Source organism: Trachemys scripta, chromosome 2 (genome assembly GCF_013100865.1).
Source record: "Trachemys scripta elegans isolate TJP31775 chromosome 2, CAS_Tse_1.0, whole genome shotgun sequence".
NCBI lineage: Eukaryota > Metazoa > Chordata > Testudines > Emydidae > Trachemys > Trachemys scripta.
The window spans coordinates 200,918,322-200,942,937 of NC_048299.1; the positions used below are offsets into that span (position 1 = coordinate 200,918,322).

Genomic DNA, 24,616 nt, shown 5'->3' on the forward strand with positions numbered 1-24,616 from the left:
TAAAAACAAATTCATTACTTTATTTGCAAATAATTTGATTAACCTCTTAATTTTTTTTAATATAATGATACACATACTAAAAACTAAAAGGAAGCTATGTACATTTGTAAAAGAGTCTATGAATCATAACAGCAATTCAGCTAACAAGGAAATCTATGACAGGTGATGCCTATATTGAAGGACGGATACCTCTAGAGCTCTGCAAATCCAAAATTTTTATCTTCTTCAACCTTTTTGAGAATTACACTGCATCAGCCTTCTTTTTATAGTTGTCTAGGATCTCTCTTAAGTTTACCAATAAATCTTCTGACATGAATTCTTCAAAGTCTCTATCAACCTTTACATTCTGCTCACCCAGGTATTTCTAAAAGAGAGTTACAGCAAACTAGTTAAACTATTGCTTTCTATAATAATGTTGAACGATGGCTTCTTAGAATATCAGGGTTGGACGGGACCTCAGGAGGTCATCTAGTCCAACCCCCTGCTCAAAGCAGGACCAATCCCCAGACAGATTTTTGCCCCCGATCCCTAAATGGTCCCCTCAAGGATTGAACTCACAACCCTGGATTTAGCAGGCCAATGCTCAAACCACTGAGCTATCCCTCAATATTTAGGATTTGCAGCTGCATGTGTTTTGAGTAATCTCAATTTATAGATGTGAAATATTTTAAGACATCCTATTCTTAGGGAGACACAGAAGAGGGAGGAAGATTAAAACTGACAAGGAAGGACTACTAAGTATCAGTTGCCATTCCTGACTTTTACTGAACAAAGGATTAAACCCATCAACTTTATTATCAGAAGCTCCAAGCTCTTTTTAGCAGGACTATAGATGCTATGATTGGTATTTTATTCAAAGGAGCAAACTCTTTAATACAGATGCACAGTTATCCTTCTGAAAGTCCCACGTCCAGAAGGATTTCATTGCAGACAGCAACAAGTTTGACTTACCTCTACTGATACTACATGAGTAGCAATCACTTCCAAGAGACGATTCAAATTATCACCTACTTTCCTACTCTCTTCCGTTGTCATCTGCATAACAACCTGGTATCTAAAGAATAAAAAAACCTTTCCTTAATTATACAATTTGACACAGTGGAAACAGAATCACTCTACTCTGGCTGATGGATCATCAGATTAATACAATTTTTCATGGGATAATTTATTTGAATCAGATCAGACTTGTTTTCTTAAACTTAACTTTGAAAAACAAGGATCATTTTTATACTGGTCAGTAAAAAGTAAAGGGTCACAAGGAAAATAAAAGCAACTGAGAAAAGCCTATCTATCAGGATCAAAAGACAGGTTTCCTGGATTCTTCTGGATGAATTCCTGCACTCAGGTATGTCTTTACTGAACTCTGATGGATTTCCACTTTCACTATAACCAAATACATGATATGAAGATATACTGGAAGACAACTGAACACAACTATTGGGTAGACTGGTTAAATATCCTGGCAAAGCACATTTACTGTGGAGGAAAAATATTTTATAGCTCTAAGCTAGCAGAAGGAAGGTAATGATATTGACCCTGATGAAAAATAACCGAAATGGGTACCTACTCACTGGAGGAAATATAAAAATATCATCATATAACGCTAGACATGTTAACACTTAACATAGAATGACCTGTGCAATATATCTCAAAAACCAATCCCTGGCTGTTGTTGGACTTACTGCCGCTGAACATCATGCAACTCGTTCATAGCTTCACTGAGGCCTTCATTGATTCCACTCTCAAGTAAGTGTTTATGCTTCTCCAATAATTCCAACTCAGTTGCACATTTTCTCTCTTCCTCTTCTGCTTCCTGTAATGGTAACATAAATTAGTATTTCTATTTTTAAGAGATAAATTGTTCTCTCTCAATTTACTACCAATACTCATATTAGAATTAGTAAATCAATACACTTATAATGCCATGCTACAGCTTATTTGAAAACCAAATGAGAAAGAGTTCAAGGGGGTCCCTTTGTACTGCTCTGGAGTACAACCCACACTTCGCCCTTCAAGGCTTGGGTTGCTTCGACCTCCAAGTCTAAAACCCGCCCTCCCCCAAGTTATTTGAAGGACTAAGATAGGCAGTACTATTCACCTTTCTCACAGTGGGAGTACTCCTGGATCCTGATTACTCCTGCAAATTTTTGTGATTTTACAAGAATATTCCCTTTAAAAAAAAAAAAGTTTCTCTTTCCCCTGTTCCTCTGTGAAAGGCTCAAACAAAGCAGACGAAAGACTGACTATATGCAGGGAAAGAGTGAAGTTGGCAATACACAGTGCTATCAAATGCACAAAACCAACAAAAAGAATTCCCCCACTCCTTAGCTTTCAGTTCTAGTAAACTTAAATGTTACTCATAATAGCAGATAAGTCATACTTCTGCTCAAAAATTGTTGATAGTCTTTCTAATGTTTGTATAGTGTTTTGAAAGTTATATGAATAAGTATTATTACCAATATCACAGCTGTTAGATATTTTGTTGACTTACTTTAATAGCACAGTATCAATAGCTGAGTTTAGATGTGTTGTGAGGCAAGAGTGTGATGATCAACTGCCTTCAACTCCTAATTCATGCATCAGCAGCCAAGTAATGCAGACCCTTTTTGTGGTTTACAGCTCTACTACCTCTTTCAAACCTACACCTCTAACATTAACACTAGCTTATTTTGAAGTAGCATTTTTTCCTCTGCATCGTTAGCTTATTTTGAAGTAGCATTTTTTCCTCTGCATCGTTTCTCAAAAATATAGTGCACAGGGAAAGAACAAACATAAGAGAAGAGATTGCTATGCAAGGCGACAGGTGCCAAAGCTGCAATGGGAATGTTAAGGGCACCACTCAGTCAACAGGAGGGTTCTTTTTTGTTATCAAACATGTTCTACTGGATGTTAGATCAAGACTTTCTCCAGCACTGAATTCTAAATTATGTATGAGTTTGTTTATGGCTGTGACAGCACCAATAAGACTCAAATGGCCAGTCAGAACACAACTTTAGATTTTTACTATCCAAATCCTTCATTTAATTTGTCTCACTTTATAAATAGTGCCTACCTTAAGCTTCTGGTGATAAAGGTCATCCAGCTTTTGGGCTTCTTCCTTAAGCATTTTAACACTGCTTTTCTTTTCTAATACCATTGTGTTCACCTGAAAGTACACAGTTGGTTAAAAAAGTCACCCAACCTGCAATTTTGAGTACTTTCCACCTTCACAGAAAATATACATAGAAGCCACATCCTCCCATGACTCTTATTTCAACTCCCAAAGATGAATACTTAGATCAACTCCTATTATGTACCAGTGTAAGGAATAATTGTTAGTGAAACAAACTATGTATACGGAGAGAATTATACCCTTGCCATCAGTATTACTTCTGATTAAGTGAGGATGGAGGTTGGGAGAAGAGGTGAAAATATGCCACTAACTTTCAATACACCACAATGCTAAATAAAAGTTTACTTGTTACAGTTTCAAGGGGCTTGTGTTGGAAATGGTGGATTTCTTGCTAATATGTTCTCCTATCACACTTAGGAGACGTTGGAACTTAGTCTTCTAATTCACATCTTTAAGATTTAAAATATGTAAGTACACTGTGTTTGTATTTCAATCTCTAAATTTTCCAAGTTGTAGAAACAAAGTGTTGTGATACCAATTCTTCCTCTTCAGTATACTCCAACTACAATTTCCAAATCAGTGATGTTCCCTTTCGAGTCAAACAAGTGAATTTATCATTTTCTTTTTCTAGAATGCACTTCGTTCCCTGACTGAAGACAGATTTGTGGGTTGCTCTGATGATGGCATCAAATCAGAACCACAGTCAATTGCAGGAGGCAGACAACTTAAATGTTGTAGTGTAGCTTCCTGTTTGCTGAAACAACTGCCTAATTGACTCTTTTATCCAGCTACTGCCACATCATCAAATCCAGTAAGGAAGGCTGATGGGACTGAAGAGTATTTACAGTATCAGTATCAAGGTCTCATTTTTGTTGGAGAATCATGTTACGTGTGCATATAAATATTCTAGATAGGAGTGTTTATATATGTTCCAGATTTAGTGAATACTAAATTTCCCAATTCGTTTTTATAAGCATTGTGTGGAGATTATAGTATTTGGGACTCTGAGAACAGGTACACACTTGATACTTATATACTTTCCCCTCTCAGTGTAGAAGATGAGCAACTTTCATGTGTTTAAAAAGAGAAAATATAAGCAAGTTTAGTTCTCTTCATGTTTTCACAGCCACTAGAGCCATCTTCACTGACTGGAAGGAGTTGAAACTCTTCTGCAGCAAAGCAGAGATGAGAATAATTTGCTGAATACCCACATGGATTATCCAAGTGAAGTCCAAGAACATTAAGGACCTTTAATTATACAGGTCACTGTTTAAATGGATGATCTTTAAATTGAGTTTTTCAATGGGCACAATTTAAGACAACTACAAAAACAGGTCTTAATATTCTTACTATGCATAATTATTAGAAAACTAATATAAACTTTGACAAGCCATATTTTCTGTGTACAAAACAGTTCCTGAACAAGAGGATTTTGTAATAGGTGTCCTATTAAAAGTGTTTCTTAAAGTGGCAGCAAACTTAGCAGTATGTTATTTCATCAGATATTTCAAGAACAATTCTTCTATCTGATGTGGTACAGCTTTGAATGCTCATTTGTTGGCTCCTCCTCCAGACATGTCTGCACTTTTTTTTTTAAATGCTGCTCCTGTTAGCTAATACATATATATTATATGTAGTATACACCACATTAATGGATATTATGCCTTCAGTATTCATATACATTATATATATATGTGTTGGGAAGTTATATTAACTGAATGTATTATACTATTCCCACAATTCTGTTCACCCATATCAAGTATCCCATAACACTTTGCAAAGCTGAGTTCAGCTTTGGCGTTAGAAAATAGGAAGCCCGTCAAAGGCAAGATACATTTGTTCTAGGTCCCAGTAGAAGTACCTTCACATGCAACTGGCTTGGAATATAGTATCCAAAACAAAGATAAGGAAAGGTATAGGATAACAAGTTAAGGAACTGGTGGGTTGGATCTTAGGTGATGTATAAAGTACTTTTTAACTGGTAAACAGCCATGATATAAATGTAAGTGGTCTTGGGGGTGTTTCTTTGAGGCACACCTATTGTGTGATAATCATGCTGAGGAAAAAAAAAGTTGTTCTCAGAGGAGGTGTATGCATGTCTTCCTTTTGTATTGTAGCACACAGTTTTGTCTAGACAAATTGGCTGAGCTTGGTCATTTGGTCTCTTGAGCATTTTTAATATCCAACTGCAAATATAGTCAAAATCAATTGGCTATAATATTAATCAACAACCCCTACACGGAACACCTACCCCAAACTAATCCATCTTCAGATACCTGCTAGGCCCAATTTTACTCTGAAACCTACAAGATATCAGCCAATTAGTGATGGCTAGGTTGGGCAGCAGTCTGAGAAAGCTCATTTTACTTATTTGTTTGTCTAAAAAGAAAAAGCTTTCCAATATCTGGAGCCCTCAAACTTATGTAACTGCATCTTATTTTTGTTACCCGTGACCACCCAACTTCCTCTTCTGTTAATCACTTTTGTGTCTTTGAGGCAGGGACCATATATACCTTTATTTCGTACTGTGCCTAGTACAATGGGGGGTGTGGGCTGACCCTGACAAAGGCCTTTGGGCACAATCAGAATAAAAAAAACAAATAAAAACATTTTATTATTTAAAGTGGTCAAGTGTTGGTAATAGATGGTCTAGCAAAGCTTAATATCGAGACACCATAAGCATGTGTAGCTCACCTGATCAAACGTATCCTCTAAACCCATTTTCTTGTGGGTAGCTTTTCTAATTTCTTCTTCGGTCCTATTTATGAGCTCCATAAGGGGAGCCTGTAATGCACATACAAAAGAAATAGCTATTTAAGAAGGGGTGCATGTTGAAATAAGGAAATTTCCCAGAAACCTCCAGAATTACAATAATTTAGAATTGAACAAAGCCATTATTGCTCAGACAAAAGCCCCACCACAACTTAAAACCTCAAAGGATGGGAATCTGGAATCTCTTCAACAAGACTCAAGCTTTCAACCAAGCCACTTTATAAGCAAAAAAGATGACTTGGGGGTGGTGTGTGTGACAAAAAGCCCCCTGAAAGTGATTTCTGTTCCCCCACTCCCAAAATAACATACCATTCCCACTGCCCCTTGTATATATATATATTTTTCACTTAGACTATTTCCTTTTGCCATTCCTGTCAGTACATCTCAAAGCACTGTACTGACGTTACATAAAGGGTAATTTAAAACTTCCTAACAAAGTTGCTTATAAATGAAGTACTAACTCTGTTCCTAAGAGTGAAGCAGCAATAAAATTACCAGTCTTTTAAACACAATGGTGTCCACTTACATTAATATGAGTTCTGTATTTGACTAGACAGTTTGGTCCTGCTTCAGGATTAAACTTAATCTCAAAATCATGGCCTTTGGAATTCTCTGCACTTATCGGGATTAGTTTCAGCTTTCGAGCCAGCTTGTGATACTCTGCCAGTTGTGTTTCAATCTGTTCGGGGGGCGGAGGGGGGAAATAGGAGGGTGGAAAGCCAAAAATTAACAGATATTCCAAGCATCCAACTCCAAAGCCTTGCAGCAAGCTCATTGTTCTTGCTATGAGTAAAAGACTGTCCAATTGCTCCATAAGCGCACACACTTCTTGGAAATGCAAGAGTTCTAGGTATTGTCAACTTACCAGTTAGCGTTTTTGGTTTAATCACTGTGAGTCTTGTAGATTGGCGCTCAGAAATTTCATAACGTATACAGGTGAGATTGAACAGTTTCCTTATTTGACTTATTGTATTTTCTCCTCATGAAGTATAACAACTCTCAAGTTTTCATTTGGGTACTGACTCTCAAAGCTAGGGGACGGATACTTATAAGTAGTTTATAAGGCTCCAAAAAAAGGCAAACATCTGTCATAACTGCAATGCTTCTAGCGTAGGGAGCAAGAGTTATGGACACTGGTGTAGGGAGCAAGAGTTATGGACACTACACATACACAATTGAATGGCCTAGCAAGTTATTTTAATGATTTCATACCTAGAGAGTTTCAAACTTGGCCTGTTTTCTGATCCCAAGGTGTTACTTAGCAGTAGTGCAACATCTATTTTGTTTTTATTTCGCATTAGCTTTGAATTTTACAAGTCATATGTTAAGTTATACAGTGTTTGAGCAGAATTATTTTTTTTAGTGTGCTTTGTCCAACAAGTAGCAACTTTAAAAAACTGCCATTTTAAATTAGAATACTAAGGGCCAAACTCATCCTTTCAGCACGGCTGAATTCAGTGGAATTGAGGGATGAGTTTGGTCCTAAGAGCTCAGAGAAATATTAATGCAAATTAAAGTGCTAAAATGGCATAAATTACATTAGGGATATTTCATTCCAAGAAAGTGATTTAGACAGCCAACAACCTGCTATCCTGTTTCCTAATTTAATACCTGATCAAATCATTGTGCATCACAAAGAAATTTCCACTCCACTTGAAAGGAGAGGTGGGCAAGAAAAAAGTGTTTGTTCAAGATAAGAATAAATACAGACTCTTTTAACAGATTAAAAATGATAAGACATTACTGCTATTGTTGAATTAATTTAGGAAACTAATTGGCAGTAGTGTCTTAAATTTCAGTTTTTGACTAATCTTGAATTAAGTTTTAAGGATGCAAACTGAAAATTGCCTCTTACAGATAGTAGTACTTTCACATACCGCCTCTTTCCCTCTAGCATATTTCATCTCTTCATTCCATAATTGGTGCTCTTCTGCCTCCAGTTCCTTGGTCAGCTTGTTGATTGTTTGCTGCAGTTCATCCCTTTCATGATTTATTCTCTCAATGTCTGCAACTGAGTACTTCTGGTTATCAAAGATGTGCTGGAGGCGTGCATTCTCCTGCTTCATCGCTTCAACTTCCATTTCTGAATTTACAAAATGTTTTTTAGATCTATTAGAAACTCAGACTAGTTAATGGCAGCCTCATGTAAGCATTATAACTACTCCATATTAGTTCATACTTTGCTTTCTTAAAAGTTTCCTAATTTAATACCTGACATATATTTCTGAGCCCTGGAGCTAACATTTCTAATGTGACTCAAATCAGCTATACTTTAACTTTTAGCAAAAGCAAAGATGATTGTTTCAGAAGTTTTGGCAATTTTTAGCTAAAACAAGTTAGAATCAGATGTTTTGCCAATTAAATATTAATATGGAAAGGAAATCAGTAAGTATACACTAAAATTAATAATAGATTATTTTTGTATAAAAAGAATCCCAAAATGCTTTACAAACAAGATAGGGATGCTGTCACTCAGTTTTGGAGTAAACCTAGTTCTAGACCAGTGTTCTCAAGCTTTTTGTTTTGGCATCCCCTTTCACACAACAAACCTCTGAGTGCAGCCCCCCTTATAAATTAAAAACACGTAATAACTTCATGACCCCCAGTTTGAGAACTGTGTTCTAGATGTTAAAATATATAAATAAAAAATCAGGATCAAATAATAGGTTCTTAATTATCAGCCTATGCATTTTTTAAAGTTATGTATACGCTGGTCTAGGAAGTAATCACTCACTTGCCATTTCCTCACCCCACTCTTCTCAGAGCCTATAGAGTGGCTACAAATCTAATAAAAATCTGTTTTGTTAGGAAAGTTTCTCTGTAGGATCATGATATGCACAATAAATATTTCATACACTTACAGCTGAACCAAGTTGTTTTTAGCATGGTCAACCATTTGTGAACAGTGCTTCTTCCTCACCTGCTGTTTCAAGTTGCCCATTAATTCCTTTCACTTTCTGGTCAAGGATTGCTGCATGAGACTCCAGATTAGCCATGTAAGCCTGATATTTCTGAACATCTGCTTGCAAAGAAGATTTCAGTTTTTTCAATGACACTAAACGATCCTTTTGTGGGGAGAAGGGAGAAAAAAAAAACACCAACCTCTCACTTAGAGAATTTGTAGAAATAAAATCATTTTTACTTTCTATGCAGGACTGTGCTGTGATTACAGGCAGCTTTGTTAGGCTGATGAAGTTTTCCTTTATACTCCCTCCCTCTTTTTAGCAGCTAAAGCCTTAGGCATTCCCAACAGCTTTATTAATCTCAAACATTTCAATCCAAAAGCCTCTGACACTTTTGTTTGTATCACAATACCACTTAGAAGCCTGTATCAAGGATGAAGGTCCAGTTGTGCTAGGCACTGAACAACAAGCAATAACTAGTTCCACCTCAGAGAACTTGCAGTTTAGGGTTATGACAAGACAACAGATGGTGGAAACAGGGGAGAGGGGACAACAGTAAAACAAGCACATTTTGCACTGGAAAAGTAGTCTCAGTTTGCCAGTTACCTAGCTACTGAGCCAATTTATATTTCAGTAAATATATATTTAAAATACTTGAACTGACTTTTCAAATACGTAATGCTTTCTTACAAAACAAATATTTTGGTAAGTTGCTGCCACTTGTCCCATACTCTTCCCCCCTCATCCCCCCCCTCCTGGATAGTAAGTCCTTGGAGAGAAATCCTGTTGGATAAACAGTGCTTAGAATTACATTGCTAAACTGTGAACATTGCAAAGTCTTCCATTATTTGAAAGTATCTACACAATACCCAACTGTGACTCAAGCCTTCCCAATAAAACATTTTATATGCATTGATATAGAGCAAATGATATCTAGGGTCAGCGTGAGTCGCTTGGAACATCTGAAGGAATATTTACATTTTATTCTAGCATGAAATAGCCACATCAGTTTGCCTGTCTTACTGTTGTGGTATCAATGCCTTGCTATGGAAATATTATTTCCAAGGAATGTGCGAGAGGACCCGGAACATCAATATAAAGCATGTTAAAAAACAGCTCCCCTTCACTTATATGGGCATATTTACTAACCGGCTCAGTTTCCCTTTCTTTCTCTAGTCTTGCAATCTCTTCATGCAACCTTTTGTTTTCTGCTGCTAGAGCCTCCACCTGGAATTCATCTACATTAAACAAATCCTCTGAAAGGAAACAAAGAAGTTAGACTGCTATCCTAAAACATCAACATCCATACTGCATAATGCCATGGCAGTTGCTTTTATTACAGCACACCAGACACCCATTTTTTGAATAGATACACTTTTCAAAAGGTTATAATTTTCATTTAATTCTCAATGTTCACCTCATGAACCAAGTCCCTCACAACTTCTCAAGTGTAGCCCCATTTGTGACTGTGCAATATGTTACTTATGTAAAAACTGTGATAAATGGGGGGGGGAGGCGGGAGGGGAAGGGAAATGGTCACTTTCTCACTCTGCTCCATTAACAATGATGCTCTTCTTTCCTCCCATGTGCCTCCCAACAATTTGATTGGTTTCTTCCCTTGCACCCTGCACATGCTGGACAGCTGCCTGGTTCTCTTTCCTTTTGAACTTTCCTCTCTCACTGATAACTCATGTCTCCTCTAGTACTAATGGCTCCATTAGCAGGCAACTCCAGTCCTATTGGTGCCTCTAGTCTGAAAGTGGCTCCTACGTAAGCAACAGCCACTGAGGGACTGAGTGAAGCTCTCTCCTTGTTTTCAGCTGTTTCGACAGGCTCTGGATGCCTGTAGAAGCAGGTGAAAACAAGGAGCTGCACCGTATAACTTGCCAACACTCTGCAGACCATCAGCAAGTACTCCACAGGTCAGTTTGAGAAGCTCTGCAATACAGTGTGGAACCATATAGGCCCCGAATGGAGACTGCAGAAGTGGAACCTTCTTACTCATCTGATCTGCTGCCTGTATGTATTCAGTCACATCTGCACCTTTTAGTGAGAAAAGGAAATTTGTATTGCCTTTTATTTGTCAGCCCTGCTGAGCCAGAGGTAAGAATGAGCAGCAAATGCTATTTCATCTGTGCATCAACAGCATTGCATAATGTATTCCAATAAGTTACACCCATACAATACCACTGATAACATAGGATTGCATAGGTATCGCTGAGGGCATAGGGTGACCAGCCTGCATTACTGGGGATGATACATAAGATGAAGACAACCTCATTTGACTCTCAGAGCCCAGGCTGAATTTGCATGGTTGGCAGTTTGGGTGCGTGGGGGGAAATCCATCCTTTTATTTTCATATCAAATTTGCAAGCAAGAGAGAAACATGGAATCAACCTTTTAGTTACAACTAGGCACTTTTCAGAGAAGAATTTCACTTTTAATTGAAACAATTTATGGCCAAATATAGACTAACCGCCCCCCTCCCAAAAAAACGTACTTAGCTTTGACTGCACGTCTGCATCAAACTCCTCATAAGTGTCTCCACCCTTCATGAAGTGCTCATAGCACTTTACAGTGTAGTCCATAAAAAGCTGAAAAGAATTTAAAAATCTTGCATGAAGGAAAGCCAAAAGCTTCTAAGCAGCTGGATATCCAGTTCCACTCAGCAAATGGAATTAAACTGAACATCTTAACCAAAAAGATCTGTCATCAGTTTATTTATTAAGCAATATCCATGTGCTCAACTCTTTACAATACAGACAGACAGGGTCCTGGGCAAGGGATTTACATTCTAAATTAAAAAACAGAATACAGTTCGGACTTACTATACATCAACTGATCAGATGACCATTAACCCTTAGAACTGTTTAAAAATAACCTAACAGGATTAAAACAAATAGTTTGAATGAAGATAGCATAACTACATGGTGCATAGGAAAGAGACTATTCTAAGTATAAAAAAGAAGGTACAAAGATGAGAATGCAGAAGAATACAAAGAGAATGGTGAGAGGCAATGAAGTGAAAACAAGAACAGGATGAAAAGTACGTAATGTAAGCCGTAGCAGAGTTTAAATATCTGAAGGCAAGGTCCAAACACTTGACTTTCATATAGCAGATGAAAGGATTTAAATAGGGGACTTATATGGTACATAAGAGACATGAGGGGAAATTTTTTTGAAGCAGCATTCTGCATGGCTTGGAGGAGAGCAAAGATGTACAGCAAGGTGTACAGTAATCAAGGCAGAATGGATGAGGATCCAATGGTACATAATGGGGAAGAGGAAAAATTAGAGGCAAAAGGATGAGTTCAGTTTGAGCTGAAGAGGGAGAGGAGCAGGAGTAATAGTCATCAACCAAGATGCTCAAGAAATATTGGAAAAAACAAGAAGTGAGCATGGAGAACAAAGCATGAAGAGAAAATCCATATAAGAGTGAATTAAAGACAGAAAGAACAGATTGCGTATTCAATTAAATTTAGATGCAAAGGAGAAGGGAGGAAGATGAAATGGTATTTGCAGAAGTAAGTGCTGTAAAAAAAGTCTATTTTTGGTGGTTTTGTTTGTTTTAAAAATAAGATGTATGAGGGATGATCTGATATAGTCCCCTGACAGAGGATGTAGCCTATATTGTTGGGGAAGGTGTCCATATAATCCAGGAATCTCCAAAGATTGTAATTTGTTAGCAATTTTACACTGCAGTTCTCTCAAGAGCAACTGAAAGTGGTATTGTGTGTCTTTTGTTTGTATGTTAACTCCAGCTCATATTTGCTCAGTTTATAGAGGGTTTTTTTTTTTTTTTTTTTTTTTTTTAAACAGTTTTTTCCATTGCAACTGCCAGCCCTGCAACCTCACCCCAGGATCGAAAATTCATCCAAGGTTCTTTCTTGCTTGTACATCACTGCTAATAACAATTCTATAGATCCAATTATGCCTTCTGTCAAACTATGCAACTCCACTGAAAAGTACTGCATAGCTTTAACTCAGAGCAGAACTTTTATTACTGATAAGAGGAGGAAAGAATGAAGCTTGGGTTTTAGATCTAGGGTTAGGTTGCAGGGCTAGCAGTTAGAAAAAAGTTTTACCCAGTTTAAAAGTAAAAATGAAGATCTGAACTGGAAGCATTTGTGACTAAAGGACCTTTTGATGCCAACTGGCAGAGGGCCCGGGGTAAAGGGATCCTCTGGGTTCATCAAAAGAATGTCATGTAAGATCTCTAATGAAAGCCAGTCACACTGGTCATCATAATCATTGACAGATGTATGTACAGGAAATATGTGAGGAATTATGAATATATGCTGAAAAGTATATTCTCTAGGCCTGGTAGTTAAAGGCAGAACACTCAAGGATAGAGTATCTGGAGACAAACTTCTCCAGACAGAAGATGGGAGACATTTATCTCCCTGGTGGACCATTCAGTATCCAATGTCATAGAATATCAGGGTTGGAAGGGACCTCAGGAGGTCATCTAGTCTAATCCCCTGCTCAAAGCAGGACCAATTCCCAACTAAATCATCGCAGCCAGAGCTTTGTCAAGCCTGACCTTAAGGAAGGAGATTCCACCACCTCCCTAGGTAACCCATTCCAGTGCTTCACCACCCTCCTAGTGAAAAAGCTTTTCCTAATATCCAACCTAAACCTCCCACACTGCAACTTGAGACCATTACTCCTTGTTCTGTCATCAGGTACCACTGAGAACAGTCTAGATCCATCTCTTTGGAACCCCCTTTCAGGTAGTTGAAAGCAGCGATCAAATCCCCCCCTCATTCTTCTCTTCTGCAGACTAAACAATCCCAGTTCCCTCAGCCTCTTCTCATAAGTCATGTGCTCCAGCCCCCTAATCATTTTTGTTGCCCTCCGCTGGACTCTTTCCAATTTTTCCACATCCTTCTTGTAGTGTGGGGCCCAAAACTGGACACAGTACTCCAGATGAGGCCTCACCAATGTCGAATAGAGGGGAATGATCACGTCCCTCGATCTGCTGGCAATGCCCCTACTTATACAGCCCAAAATGCTCTTAGCCTTCTTGGCAACAAGGGCACACTGTTGACTCATATCCAGCTTCTCGTCCACTGTAACCCCTAGGTCCTTTTCTGCAGAACTGCTTCCTAGCCATTCGGTCCCTAGTCTGTAACAGTGCATGGAATTCTTCCGTCCTAAGTGCAGGACTCTGCACTTGTCCTTGTTGAACCTCATCAGGTTTCTTTTGGCCCAATCCTCTAATTTGTCTAGGTCCCTCTGTATCCTATCCCTACCCTCCAGCGTATCTACCACTCTTCCCAGTTTAGTATCATCTGCAAACTTGCTGAGAGTGCAGTCCACGCCATCCTCCAGATCATTAATGAAAATTAATGGAGATATCCCATTTCCTAGAACTGGAAGGGACCTTGAAAGGTCATCGAGTCCAGGCCCCTGCCTTCACTAGCAGGACCAAGTACTGATTTTGCCCCAGATGCCTAAGTGGCCCCCCTCAAGGATTGAGCTCACAACCCTGGGTTTAGCAGGCCAATGCTCAAACCACTGAGCTATCCCTCCCCCCTGGGTATAGAGGGGAAGGGGCTGGACTCTTCAGAGGGATGCTTGGAAGGCTTGGGGGTTGGCATGTGCCTATTGCTAACCTATGCAAAGAAACTGAGGCGAAGGGAGGACTGGAAGGCAGTGCTTGTGTTGCCAGAGAATGATGGAGTCAGGGAATTGATCTACATAAGGCACAGACAAGACTACTTCATGCTAAGGGCAGATGGTGGTGAGGTGTCAAACAACCCTATGAAGCATCACCCCCATAAGAAAGAAATCCTATCTTTTTAAAATGGAGTTACTGTTCAGGACAGTATTGCAATTTAATAAGAAAAGAATCAACTTCCAAACAGAGGAAATCTTTTAGACCATGCCAAGAGAGGAAAATGAAAAGCAGGATGACACCCCCCTCTTCTCTCCTCCCCACTCCTCCTGAGGAGCAGAAGCAGTGTGTGATAGACTCATAAAAACCAAAGGATTCCTATTTTAATTTAATAAACAGTTTCCATCCTGAAGTAGAACACTTGAGACTATTAATCCGGTGTTGACCCACATTCAGGGAAGTAGTTTTAGCTGTAATTTACCAGCGCCCAGACAAAATGAGGATGAGTGCCTTTGCTAAGAAATTTATCTTATTTTAAAAAATAATGTGGGTTGAGGTAAACAATCCAGCCAATAATCCCTACAATACAATAAAGCTTATGTTTTATTACATAGTACAATCTGCAAACATTACATAGTACAATCTTACAATTAAAAAAAAAAAAAAAAAAAAGGAGACACTAGTACAAACTGTTACTTTATTAAGCTAATTTACATTGTAGTCAAGATTTTGTGAAAACAGCATTAAAGATGTAAGACTGACCAAGAAAACTGGTCAAAGTTTGGTCAAAGCCAAATTAAAGTAGCTTACAATTTTAATGAGTTATACACTGAGGTGCGCCCCCTTAAGGGCAGGGTGTGGAAAAACATTCAAGGGGGCGCAGTGGGACGGGGGCCAGCCCCCACAGGGGGCAGAGAGGGAGCACCACCCCGTCCAGCTCCACTCCAGCTCTGCTCTGGCCCTGTCCCCAGCTGGGACCCCGGCTTCTAGCCCCATCCCAAGCCTCAGCCCTCGACCGCAGCCCAGCTGCGCCTCTGCACCCGGCCCTCACCCCTGCCTCCAGCCTCGGTCCTGTTCCTGGCCCCAGACCTGCCTCCAGCTTCAGCCCTCTTTACTCCTGTTGCTCCCCCAGAACCACAACCATGCCGGCCCTGGCGGACAATGACCCTGAAAATTGTGGGGACCACTGTTCTAGATGAGCAGTTACTATAGTCACTGGTAAATTGTTATGGTACCTTATGATGTACAATTCCATCTTCTGTTTCTCCTTCCCAGGTCTGACCTTCATCAAAGGGTGTGTTTTCCCTTGTGGCAGAATACAACTAGAAGGGGAATTAATGGCATATGACATTAATAGTACTCCAAAGAACGCAGTCTGTGAAGACCTCTACCAGTTCCTGGATTAGAGTATCACATTAATTTTATGAAAAAGTTCATGGATGCAGAATTAGCATCACTGGACCAGTATCTCCTTTTTTGGTGGTAATTTCTGAATAGCAGCAGTGAAAATAACAAGTTTTGTTAGTTTAATTCTGCTGTTATGTTGCCAAGCTAAGTCTTGCAAGAGAGGCAGAAGAACTGTCTGGAGACTCCATATAACAAAATTGTATCATTTAACCTTCCGAATGTAAGCCAAATGTATCTTTGCAGCCCTAAATACTGGAAGTTGGCTTTTCAAGAGTGCTCAAGACACAGACACACACATCCCATTGTGGGACAGGTGTCCTACATTTCTATTGAAAATCCCACCCTTACAGTTTAAATTTAATAAACTGAAGTAGGTCACCAGGAGCAAACTGAAGTAGGTCACCAGGAGCAAAAGGGAAGTTCCTTAGAAACAAGTGGATTTTTCAAGCCCTAACTTACATACCCTCTTTGAATTCAGTCCATATTTTTTAAAGTGTTCATATATTTAATTTTTACTTCCACGTAGCTACCTTGTTTTAGTGTAGGTATTAATCACAAGTTACCTTAACAAGAGGTGTAAATATAAAATTAAAATAAAGTCATCTGATATACCATTATAAAAATAAGGCTAAAGTCTAGCTCTTAAGTTACATCATAACTAAAAATGTCATCTGGCAATTTTTTTGCTTTCTTATTGTACTGTATAGGCTATTTCAAAAGTCATTCATTAAGATATCTAACATTTTACTAACATTCTAGCCTAGAACAACACTCCATACATGAAAACAGTTATTCTGCTCAGTGAAGTCAGATAGTACCTTGACACAATCGATTAGCCAAACCAAAGCTGCTACAATCTGAGGCCAGGTGTGTGGAGCCCCCACTGTGTACATAGAGCTTTTTGACAATGCAAAGGGATACCTATAAGGAAAAAGAATCAGAGCATTTCTCAAATAAAAGTTTTATTCTGGTAAAAATACGCTGACTACACAAAATGGCACTGTTACATACACTTTGAGGCTCACCTTACCAATAAAAAAAGGATGCGCTTCTATGAAGCAGCTACAGAAGAGCAAAGTAGATTCTACTTTACATCATGCATAATAAATAAATAAATAAAAACCAGCTAAGTTCCAATAGCAGAATAAACTCCTGTCATCACCAGCTGAAATAATGTCTTCTTGGAGTGAGGAGGTGGAGGTTTGTTGCATAGACAAGGGTAGTGCTGGAGCCAGAAGGAATGTCCCGAAACTATTCCCACAATTCCCATTTGCTCACCAGATTGCAAGACACATCCCTCCCATTTTCCTCTTTCTAGTCTGGTGCTGGGGGCAACTCTTGGTCTTGACTCTCCTCTGCTGCTCTGTCTCCCCACCTGGAATGATTTCTCCCCTTTCTCCTTCTTAGGCTATTTTGATGAGAGAGATGTGCACAGTAATGCTAGATGGAAGGAGAGGGAACTATTTAAATAGGTGCTACGAAAGGAGGCAGAGAGGCTGGAGGGGAAAGTGAGGATTCCAAAGAATTCCAACATGTGAAGTACTGACCAATCTTCTCCCTCACTGGGGGATGTGGTGATGGTGGAGGCAGGTCTGAAGCCCATCCACGCCTAACCAACTGGCCAAGAGAAATAGAGGAAGAGCACCCAAGTCCCCACTAAATGAAATTCTCACTTCTGGGGCTCTCTAAATGCAAGACTGGCTTGCAAAAGTGGTTGTGAACTAAAGATCATGCGATATTAGGCAGGAATAGCATAGTTTTCAGATCCTAGGTTGAATTTACAGTGCTGGGAGCTAAATAAAACATCTGTAATCTGACAAAATTTGACATGCAAGTTACTGAGGAAGTTCATAAATATATAACACCTGGATGTTGTATTGCTAACTACTAATTACATAGTTTGGAAATCTTCTGAAATTCAATGTGTGGAAAAGTGCACATTTTGTTCTGATTTTGGATGGTAGCTACACAAAATTAGTTTAGATTTATAGGGCAATGAGCTAAAAACATTTTGCTAGTAAAGCGTGCAAAAGTGTTTTAAATGTAAATGTTCTTTAAACACCCAGATTCAGTTTTTAAAAAAAATGAATTATTTAAATCCATCCTCCAGTTCTGGAGACTAGTTTCTCAAACAGTCTTAATTCCAAGAATCGTTACCATGTTTTGACAGTTACCCAGGATTGTATTCTGGTTACCTGGGCTCTAGTAAAATGGCCAGTTTTTCAGTATCACAAAGTAAGGCCACTGGAGAGCACCCTCCTTTTCAAAATTTCTACTAGATAACACAAACCAAAAACCTCGCATATTTGACATAGTGAGTATGCTTGACTTAAAGATATCAATATGAGATGATGGTAATCATCACCTCGCTATCGGCACAAGGCACCTCACAGGATGAGTAAAATGCAATTCACACTGCCCCATAAACTTGGAAATTTGGAGATTACCAACATTTAAGATTTTTTGAAAATGTTGGACCTACTACTATTTCCAAGCAACACCTAAGATTACTATTACTATAGCTAATTGTCCCACTTGAGTGAAACGCACCCCCAAAAACCCTTTACATCCAACAAGCCACCTCATAAACAAAACAAACAGGACCAATAACAATACTGGGGAAGGAGTTTATACTATACAATTTTAAGTTTTACCATGCCCTTTTACAATAAGAAATTGACAAGAATGAATTCCTGATGCATACCCAAGCTCTTTAAAGATTCTGGGGATTTCCTCTTCAAACTTAGAATCAGGAAGCTCGTAAGGGCACAGGAAGCCATAGATAAAAGTGAAGATCTTTAAGAAGTCCTTAACAGATGGGGATTGGAGTGATTTCATGGAGACATTATGGGCATAGCCATTCTCTACAAGAAACTGAGAAAAGATGCATGCATATTACTAGTGTGTGTAGGCAGGTTCTAGACAAAAGCTAGGTTTGAGGCAAAGGAAAAAGATAGATTTTGATTAACCTTATTTATGATTTAAACCAAACATTTATAGAAAATAGCAAAATACCTCACAGAGCTGTCGGATACACTGTTGGATGAATGCCTTGTCATGAAGTGGCCTGGGATCCTTGATCTTTTCTGTACCAAACACACCATACTGACTGTTACGTGAACCTCCGGGACCACTAGTTCTAGAAAAAAAAAGTTTAGATATCTGTAGACCATAACTGTAGTGTTCTTAAGCTTATTTACTTTTCTTCACTTAATCACTTTTATTAAAGAATAATTACTCTGCTTTGTCATTTGTATTCCGGAACAGGGTATCCACACAGGGAGTTATTCTGAAATAGTTATTGCAGAATGAGTTATTTTGCATTATCTATGCTAGTCAATGTCTCCATGTAGACAAAGCCTTAGTTTTAATACTAGTTGAATAACAATAGTTAATTGGACTAATAGCCAAAATAAACAGATATAAACCTTATCCTTAGGTTTCAAAAATAAATTCTCATCTTCCTTACCTTCATCCTATCACTGAAGGATTTGGTGGTCCCCATCTTCTAGCTTATTATCCCCAACTCTGGTCTAACTGAGAAAAAAATTCATGTGGGAGCAGAGCAGTACAGCCCACTAAAGACTTTTCCCATTGCCTCTCCCTTTGCTGTGGCTTCTGAGGGGAAGTCCGTGATCTGCACAGGAACATGAGCTCTGTACTGCTCAACCCTTGTGAGGAGAGAGATAGAGCTATGAAGCTGCTCCTCCTCCAAAGTGCCCCAAATCCCTTCTTTCCCAATAGAAATCTTTCTAGGGAAAACAAATTGCAGAAATCTTTAAAAAGCTGTTGAATTACTTTTTAAATTTACCGCACAGAGCCCTATCATCAATACCTTTTACCAAAGAAGCTGACTTTTCTTTCTGAGGTACCAGATGCAGGTTTACTCATACTCAGCTTCCCAAAGGTTGTTCTGTCTTGCCTTTAAAAAAAAAAAAAAAAAAGTTTGTGTAAGTTACTGCTATTACAATAATTTCACCTTTATGCTAACTTAAAAAAACTACAGCACATATTCATAACAGAAGGCAAGTTAGACTAGGGTGGATGGATTTAAGTCACCGATTTTAATTGTGTTTTGCATTAGTACTTTTTAATTACTGTCCTAAAGAAAGGTTGATTTTCATCGATTGGTAACCATTAAAACATCCGAACACATCCGAAGAAGTGAGGTTTTTACCCACAAAAGCTTATGCCCAAATAAATCTGTTAGTCTTTAAGGTGCCACCAGACTCCTTGTTGTTTTCATTAAAACATACTGATTTACAACTAAATATAATCTTTACAATAAATATGCTGCTTTTTGTTACCAGGAGGATACAAAATGCCTATATATATTTAAGCAAGCAATTATATAGCTTAAGATACATTTACTCAGATTCTTAAATTTGACATATTTATTAGATTAACTTTATACTTGCAATATGTGTCAAGGTCTACTTGGGTGGAAATTCAAATTCAGTTTAAAATGCACAAAACCGATACTCACTTTTTTATTAAATAAAACCACTTTAAATATACACAAGAAAAAAACATTTATCAAAAAATGTTAACATGATTTGCATTTAAAACCAACTTATTAAAAAAAGGAAGTGTTATCTGTAGTTAATGAATTGAACTGATAGTTCTAAAATCTTGCAGGACATAGTGACTGGAAACAAACAGATATCCTCTCACACAGTTTTTATTTTTAGATTGGGAAAGGAAGACTAGCTTTCTGGGTTCAGTGTACATCTGGTTTCTTAATGCTGAACTAGTTGAATAAACTGAAATGAAGAAAATATTCTCTCTGCAGCGCACCTGCAGAAAAGGCAACCACTACTTCAATAAGCATTGGTTCCGGGTACTTACCCAGCGACAAACCACTGAACTGGTGGAACTTTCTTTAAAAATTGGCAACAAACACGTATTGCTTAGAATTATTTTTTTCTTTTTATTTAAATGATTGTAATAGATTATACTAAGTTAAGGCCTTAGCACAGGTTGACTATTTTAAATTGGTTTATTTAAAAAAAAAAATAAACCTGTATTTAAATTTAAAAAATCTGATTTTTTTTTTTAAAGCACCAATTTTTATCCACCCTAAGCTAGACTAAGCATTCTAGAATTAACAGCTTCTTGGTGCTGCTGACCAATTAAATATATTCTTTGGAGACTGTCAATTGTATAAAATGTTGCCAGATGTTCTGTACTTGATAATGCAACAAAAAAAAGTTAAAATATGAAATTTTAGTCACATGAAAGCCAGGAAAATAAAGTTTTAGCTCCCAAAGAATCATACATTGACCATATTTGTATGCAAACATAAATTATGAATTGTTGTTTATGGATCTGACCCTGCAGAGACTTAGACATGCTTTACCCAGTGGGATTAATAGTTAACGCTGTGAAAATCCACTATAAACGGTTTGATCAGTGACACTTACGCCTGAGGTGTATGAAGACCCATCTTGTTGGTATCCTGCACTCTCAGAGGCATCATGGATTGCCGACCACTGCTACCAGTGGTACTCGAGCTGCGCCGCATTGTGATTAAACTACAAGGCAAATTATGTTGGTATTAGAGGAAAGTCACAGTGTCAAGGAACATCATTCTTCTTGTAACATCACAGCCATTATGTGCAGGGGCTGGATTGAACTAGGGTGGGTTGGTATGTTGGACCAGCAATTATCTGATGGCCCTAGCATTCCTGAAGAAATTGAAGTTTTGTTTAAGAAAAAAATAGTTAGTCATTATAGTTGCAAAGTAAACCTCCCAAATGTATACTGCCTGAGCCTGCAGATAGACACCAAAACAAGAGCTTTATCAAAGGGATGACCTGTCTCATTCACCTTTGTGATGCGCTAACTCTGAAGGCCAATGATAACAGCATTAAACATTTAAAAGAACTATTTCACCACTGCTGAATGTAGTGTTAGTTCCAGGATATTAGAGAGACAAGGTGGGTGAGGTAATATCTTTTATTAGACAAACTTCTGCTGGTGAAAAAGAAGTTTTTGAGCTACCCAGAGCTCTTCTACAGGTAAGGGAAAAATAATCTGAGTGTCACAGCAGAATATAAAGAGGAATAGATTCTTTAGCATAAGAAGTTAATACATGTTCCAAGAGACCATTTAAAATGAAGTGGACTGTTAACACTTCTGCAGCCATAAGTCAAAAGAGGGTTACTGGGTTACAGAATGTTGTAATGAAACATAAAACCAGTGTCTAATGAATCTATGATTTTTTTGGTATCTAGCAGAGTTATGAATTTAAGCTCCCAAGTTCATCTTTTCAAGGTGTCCTCTGAGGATGAGGACTGAGAGGTCAGATACGGATTGACTGCTTTGTGAAAAGTGTTCACCTATGGGTGACAGGGTATTTTTGTGTTATTTTTTCTGTGAGAGTTCATTTGAGAGTGTTGTGATTGCCTGGTTCACCCACATAGTTGTTGTTGAGGCATTTGATGCACTGGATGAAGTACACAGCATATTGTGCTAGGCATCTGTAGGACATATGGATCTTGAAAGATGAGTTACGTGTGGGAATGTGATTGATCATTGTAGTAGTGGAGGTATGTCTGCAAGTTTTTCATCTGTTATTCTGGCAGGGTCTGGGGTTGCTTTGACTTGGTGTGTCCTAGTCTGTAGGGAGGTTGCTTCTCGTGAGCATGACAAGGTTGTGGGGCGTTGTTTGAAGACCAGAAAAGGGAGTTCCAGAAAGAAATCGTTCAGGATGTGGTCCCCATCAAGTATGGGTTATAGTTGTTTGATGATATTTTGTACAGGTTCCAGTGTGGGGTGCTAGGTGACAACTAGGCATGTGCAGTCAGTGGGGTTATTATTTCTGTATTGAAGCAGGTTCTCTCAGGGTATTTGGGTGGCCCATTCCATGATGTGAGCTACTTCTCTGGTGCAGTGTCTTTGTAGTGAAGGAGGTTTGAAGTGTGTTAAGGTGTGTATCCCAGTTTTTTTCTCTCTAAGCATATTCTTGCTTGGGTGTAGATAAAAGATTTTTTGGCATGTCTGGGTAGCTACTGGATCTGTGAAGTTAAATATGGTGATCCATGGATTTCTTATATCTAGTTATCTGTAGGGTTCAATTGATGGAGCTAATCATGATGTCCAGGAAGTTGATGCTGATGGGCAAGTGTTGTAGAGAGAGTTTGATGTATGGGAGGTGGCTGTTGAAGTTGTGGTGGAAATCTATGAGGGAATTTAGCTTGTTTGTCTAGATGATAAAAACGTGTCTGATGCATCTCAGGTATATTATTGGTGCATTTTTCCAGAAATTCTTCCTTGAGGTGGCCCATGAAGAGGGTGACATATTGGGGAGCCATTGTCTGTTCCCATGGTTTGGGCAAAGTGTGTGTTATTGAATGTAACGTTGTTATAGAGAATGGAATGGATGAGTTTTGTGATGGGATGGATGTGTGTTTCACCCCCTATTTTTTAGGGTATTTCAGGCAGGCAGGCAGGCAGCGATGCCGTCATGATGAGGGCTGTTGGTGTATAGGGAAGTGACATCCATGGTGGTAACTATAGTGTTCTGAGGGAAGCTGTTAAAGTTTCAAAGTTTCTGGAGAAAGTCCATTGAATCTTGGAGGAAACTTGCCTTTTGTGTGGTTTGAAGACAGGTTCTAAGAGTCCTGATATTCCTTCAGTAGGAATACCACACCCATATATGATGCATCTGCCTGGGTTTCCTGCTTGTGTATATTGGGAAGCATGTAGGAGTTCCCTGGGGTGGGTTTGTGAGGAGGGGATGAAATTATAGATGGGCATCAGCTCCAGTACAACACCAGCCTTTCCACAACTCAGGCACTCTCCTCAGAACTCTGGGAATCCTATCCTTACCTTAGAGGTTAACATTAGGTACACCCCAACCTTCAAGCCCCCCTCAAAAAGCATTCCCTTGCAATATCCAGACCCTGTCATTGGATACTTCCAGAAATTACTAAGTCCGCTATCACCAAAGAGACAGTGTACCCATCAGCCTGTTGGCTCAGGGGAGGACATGCACCCCACTTTAATATATTGCAGGGAGATTAACCCTTTCCCCTGTGCGATCTCTTTGCTGCACAAGATACGCTTTGCAGAGAGAGCTGCAAAATCCAGGCACGTGTACATGGGGTGTGTGCGTGTGTATGGGGAGGGAGGTGGGAGGAGTACAGCCGTGCCTTGGGACTAGCTAGTTGGCAGTAAGACCTGTCCATGCCCCAGCCCCACTGGCAGGCAGGGCAGGGCGAGGCGAAGGCTCTGCGAGAGACAAACCCCCACCTCCTTCTCTCGCAGGCAGATGGGTCCTGAGTAGGGTTGCCAACTCTGACTGAAGCTATTCTGGGAGGTGTCCCTCCCCACATGCTGCAATGCCATTTTCTTAAAATATCCTATTACATCTCCTGGGTTGCGGTCAGTAGTCACTGGGAGTTCGAGGCCAATCCGGGGGGTTGGCAACCCTAGTCCTGAGGAACCGGGCAGCCCCTGGGGACTCTGCCCCGGCCCGCCGGGGAGCGGAAGCTATTAGCAACTACGCCTGCAGAGCGGGAGGGGGCTTAAGCGAGAGGCTCCTGCTCCGGCCCCAGCAACCCCCGGAGGCTCCCGCCCTCTCCTGCCGCAGCCGGGATTGCGGGGCCACACGCGCCGGAACCATCCCCCACTCACTCACTCACTCACTGTCGTCGTTACAGCCGCCGCAACTTTTCCTTCTCCCCGTCCCAATTTCAAATCCACCCGCCACTCGCGTCACTCGGCGTCACGCACTCTGCGTCCTACCCAATGCGCGCAGCCGAGCGTCTTACGTCAGGCGACTCTGCCATTGGCTAG

At 39.4% G+C, this 24,616-nt stretch overlaps 1 protein-coding gene across 2 annotated transcripts; it reads right to left on the reverse strand.

The window, feature by feature from the left end:
- Window positions 1-24,559, reverse strand: NDC80 (NDC80 kinetochore complex component). Of its 2 annotated transcripts, none has more exons than XM_034762717.1 (17): window positions 24,463-24,559; window positions 21,238-21,348; window positions 19,650-19,736; window positions 18,830-18,953; window positions 18,519-18,688; window positions 16,633-16,735; window positions 15,643-15,729; window positions 11,288-11,381; window positions 9,937-10,043; window positions 8,805-8,949; window positions 7,762-7,967; window positions 6,411-6,563; window positions 5,807-5,896; window positions 3,053-3,145; window positions 1,683-1,813; window positions 952-1,054; window positions 1-364 (listed from the first exon to the last, which is right to left on the reverse strand). In XM_034762717.1, the coding sequence occupies exons 2-17, from the start codon at window positions 21,336-21,338 to the stop codon at window positions 242-244; spliced, it is 1,917 nt and encodes a 638-aa protein (XP_034618608.1). In that variant the 5' UTR covers window positions 21,339-21,348; window positions 24,463-24,559; the 3' UTR covers window positions 1-241. The 2 variants fall into 2 exon arrangements, with proteins under 2 accessions (XP_034618608.1, XP_034618609.1); XM_034762718.1 differs by having other exon boundaries at window positions 24,467-24,545.
- Window positions 24,560-24,616: the final 57 nt, after the last annotated feature.

Bases quoted from the DNA above. Each gene is read 5' to 3' on its own strand.
- NDC80 (XM_034762717.1), bottom strand. From the start codon at position 21,338: ATGCGGCGCAGCTCGAGTACCACTGGTAGCAGTGGTCGGCAATCCATG. The intron at 19,737-21,237 runs GTAAGTGTCACT...TTTTTTTTAAAG, and splicing joins GGTCTTCATACACCTCAGGC to GCAAGACAGAACAACCTTTG. The intron at 18,954-19,649 runs GTATTGATGATA...TTTTTTTTCTAG, and splicing joins GTCAGCTTCTTTGGTAAAAG to AACTAGTGGTCCCGGAGGTT.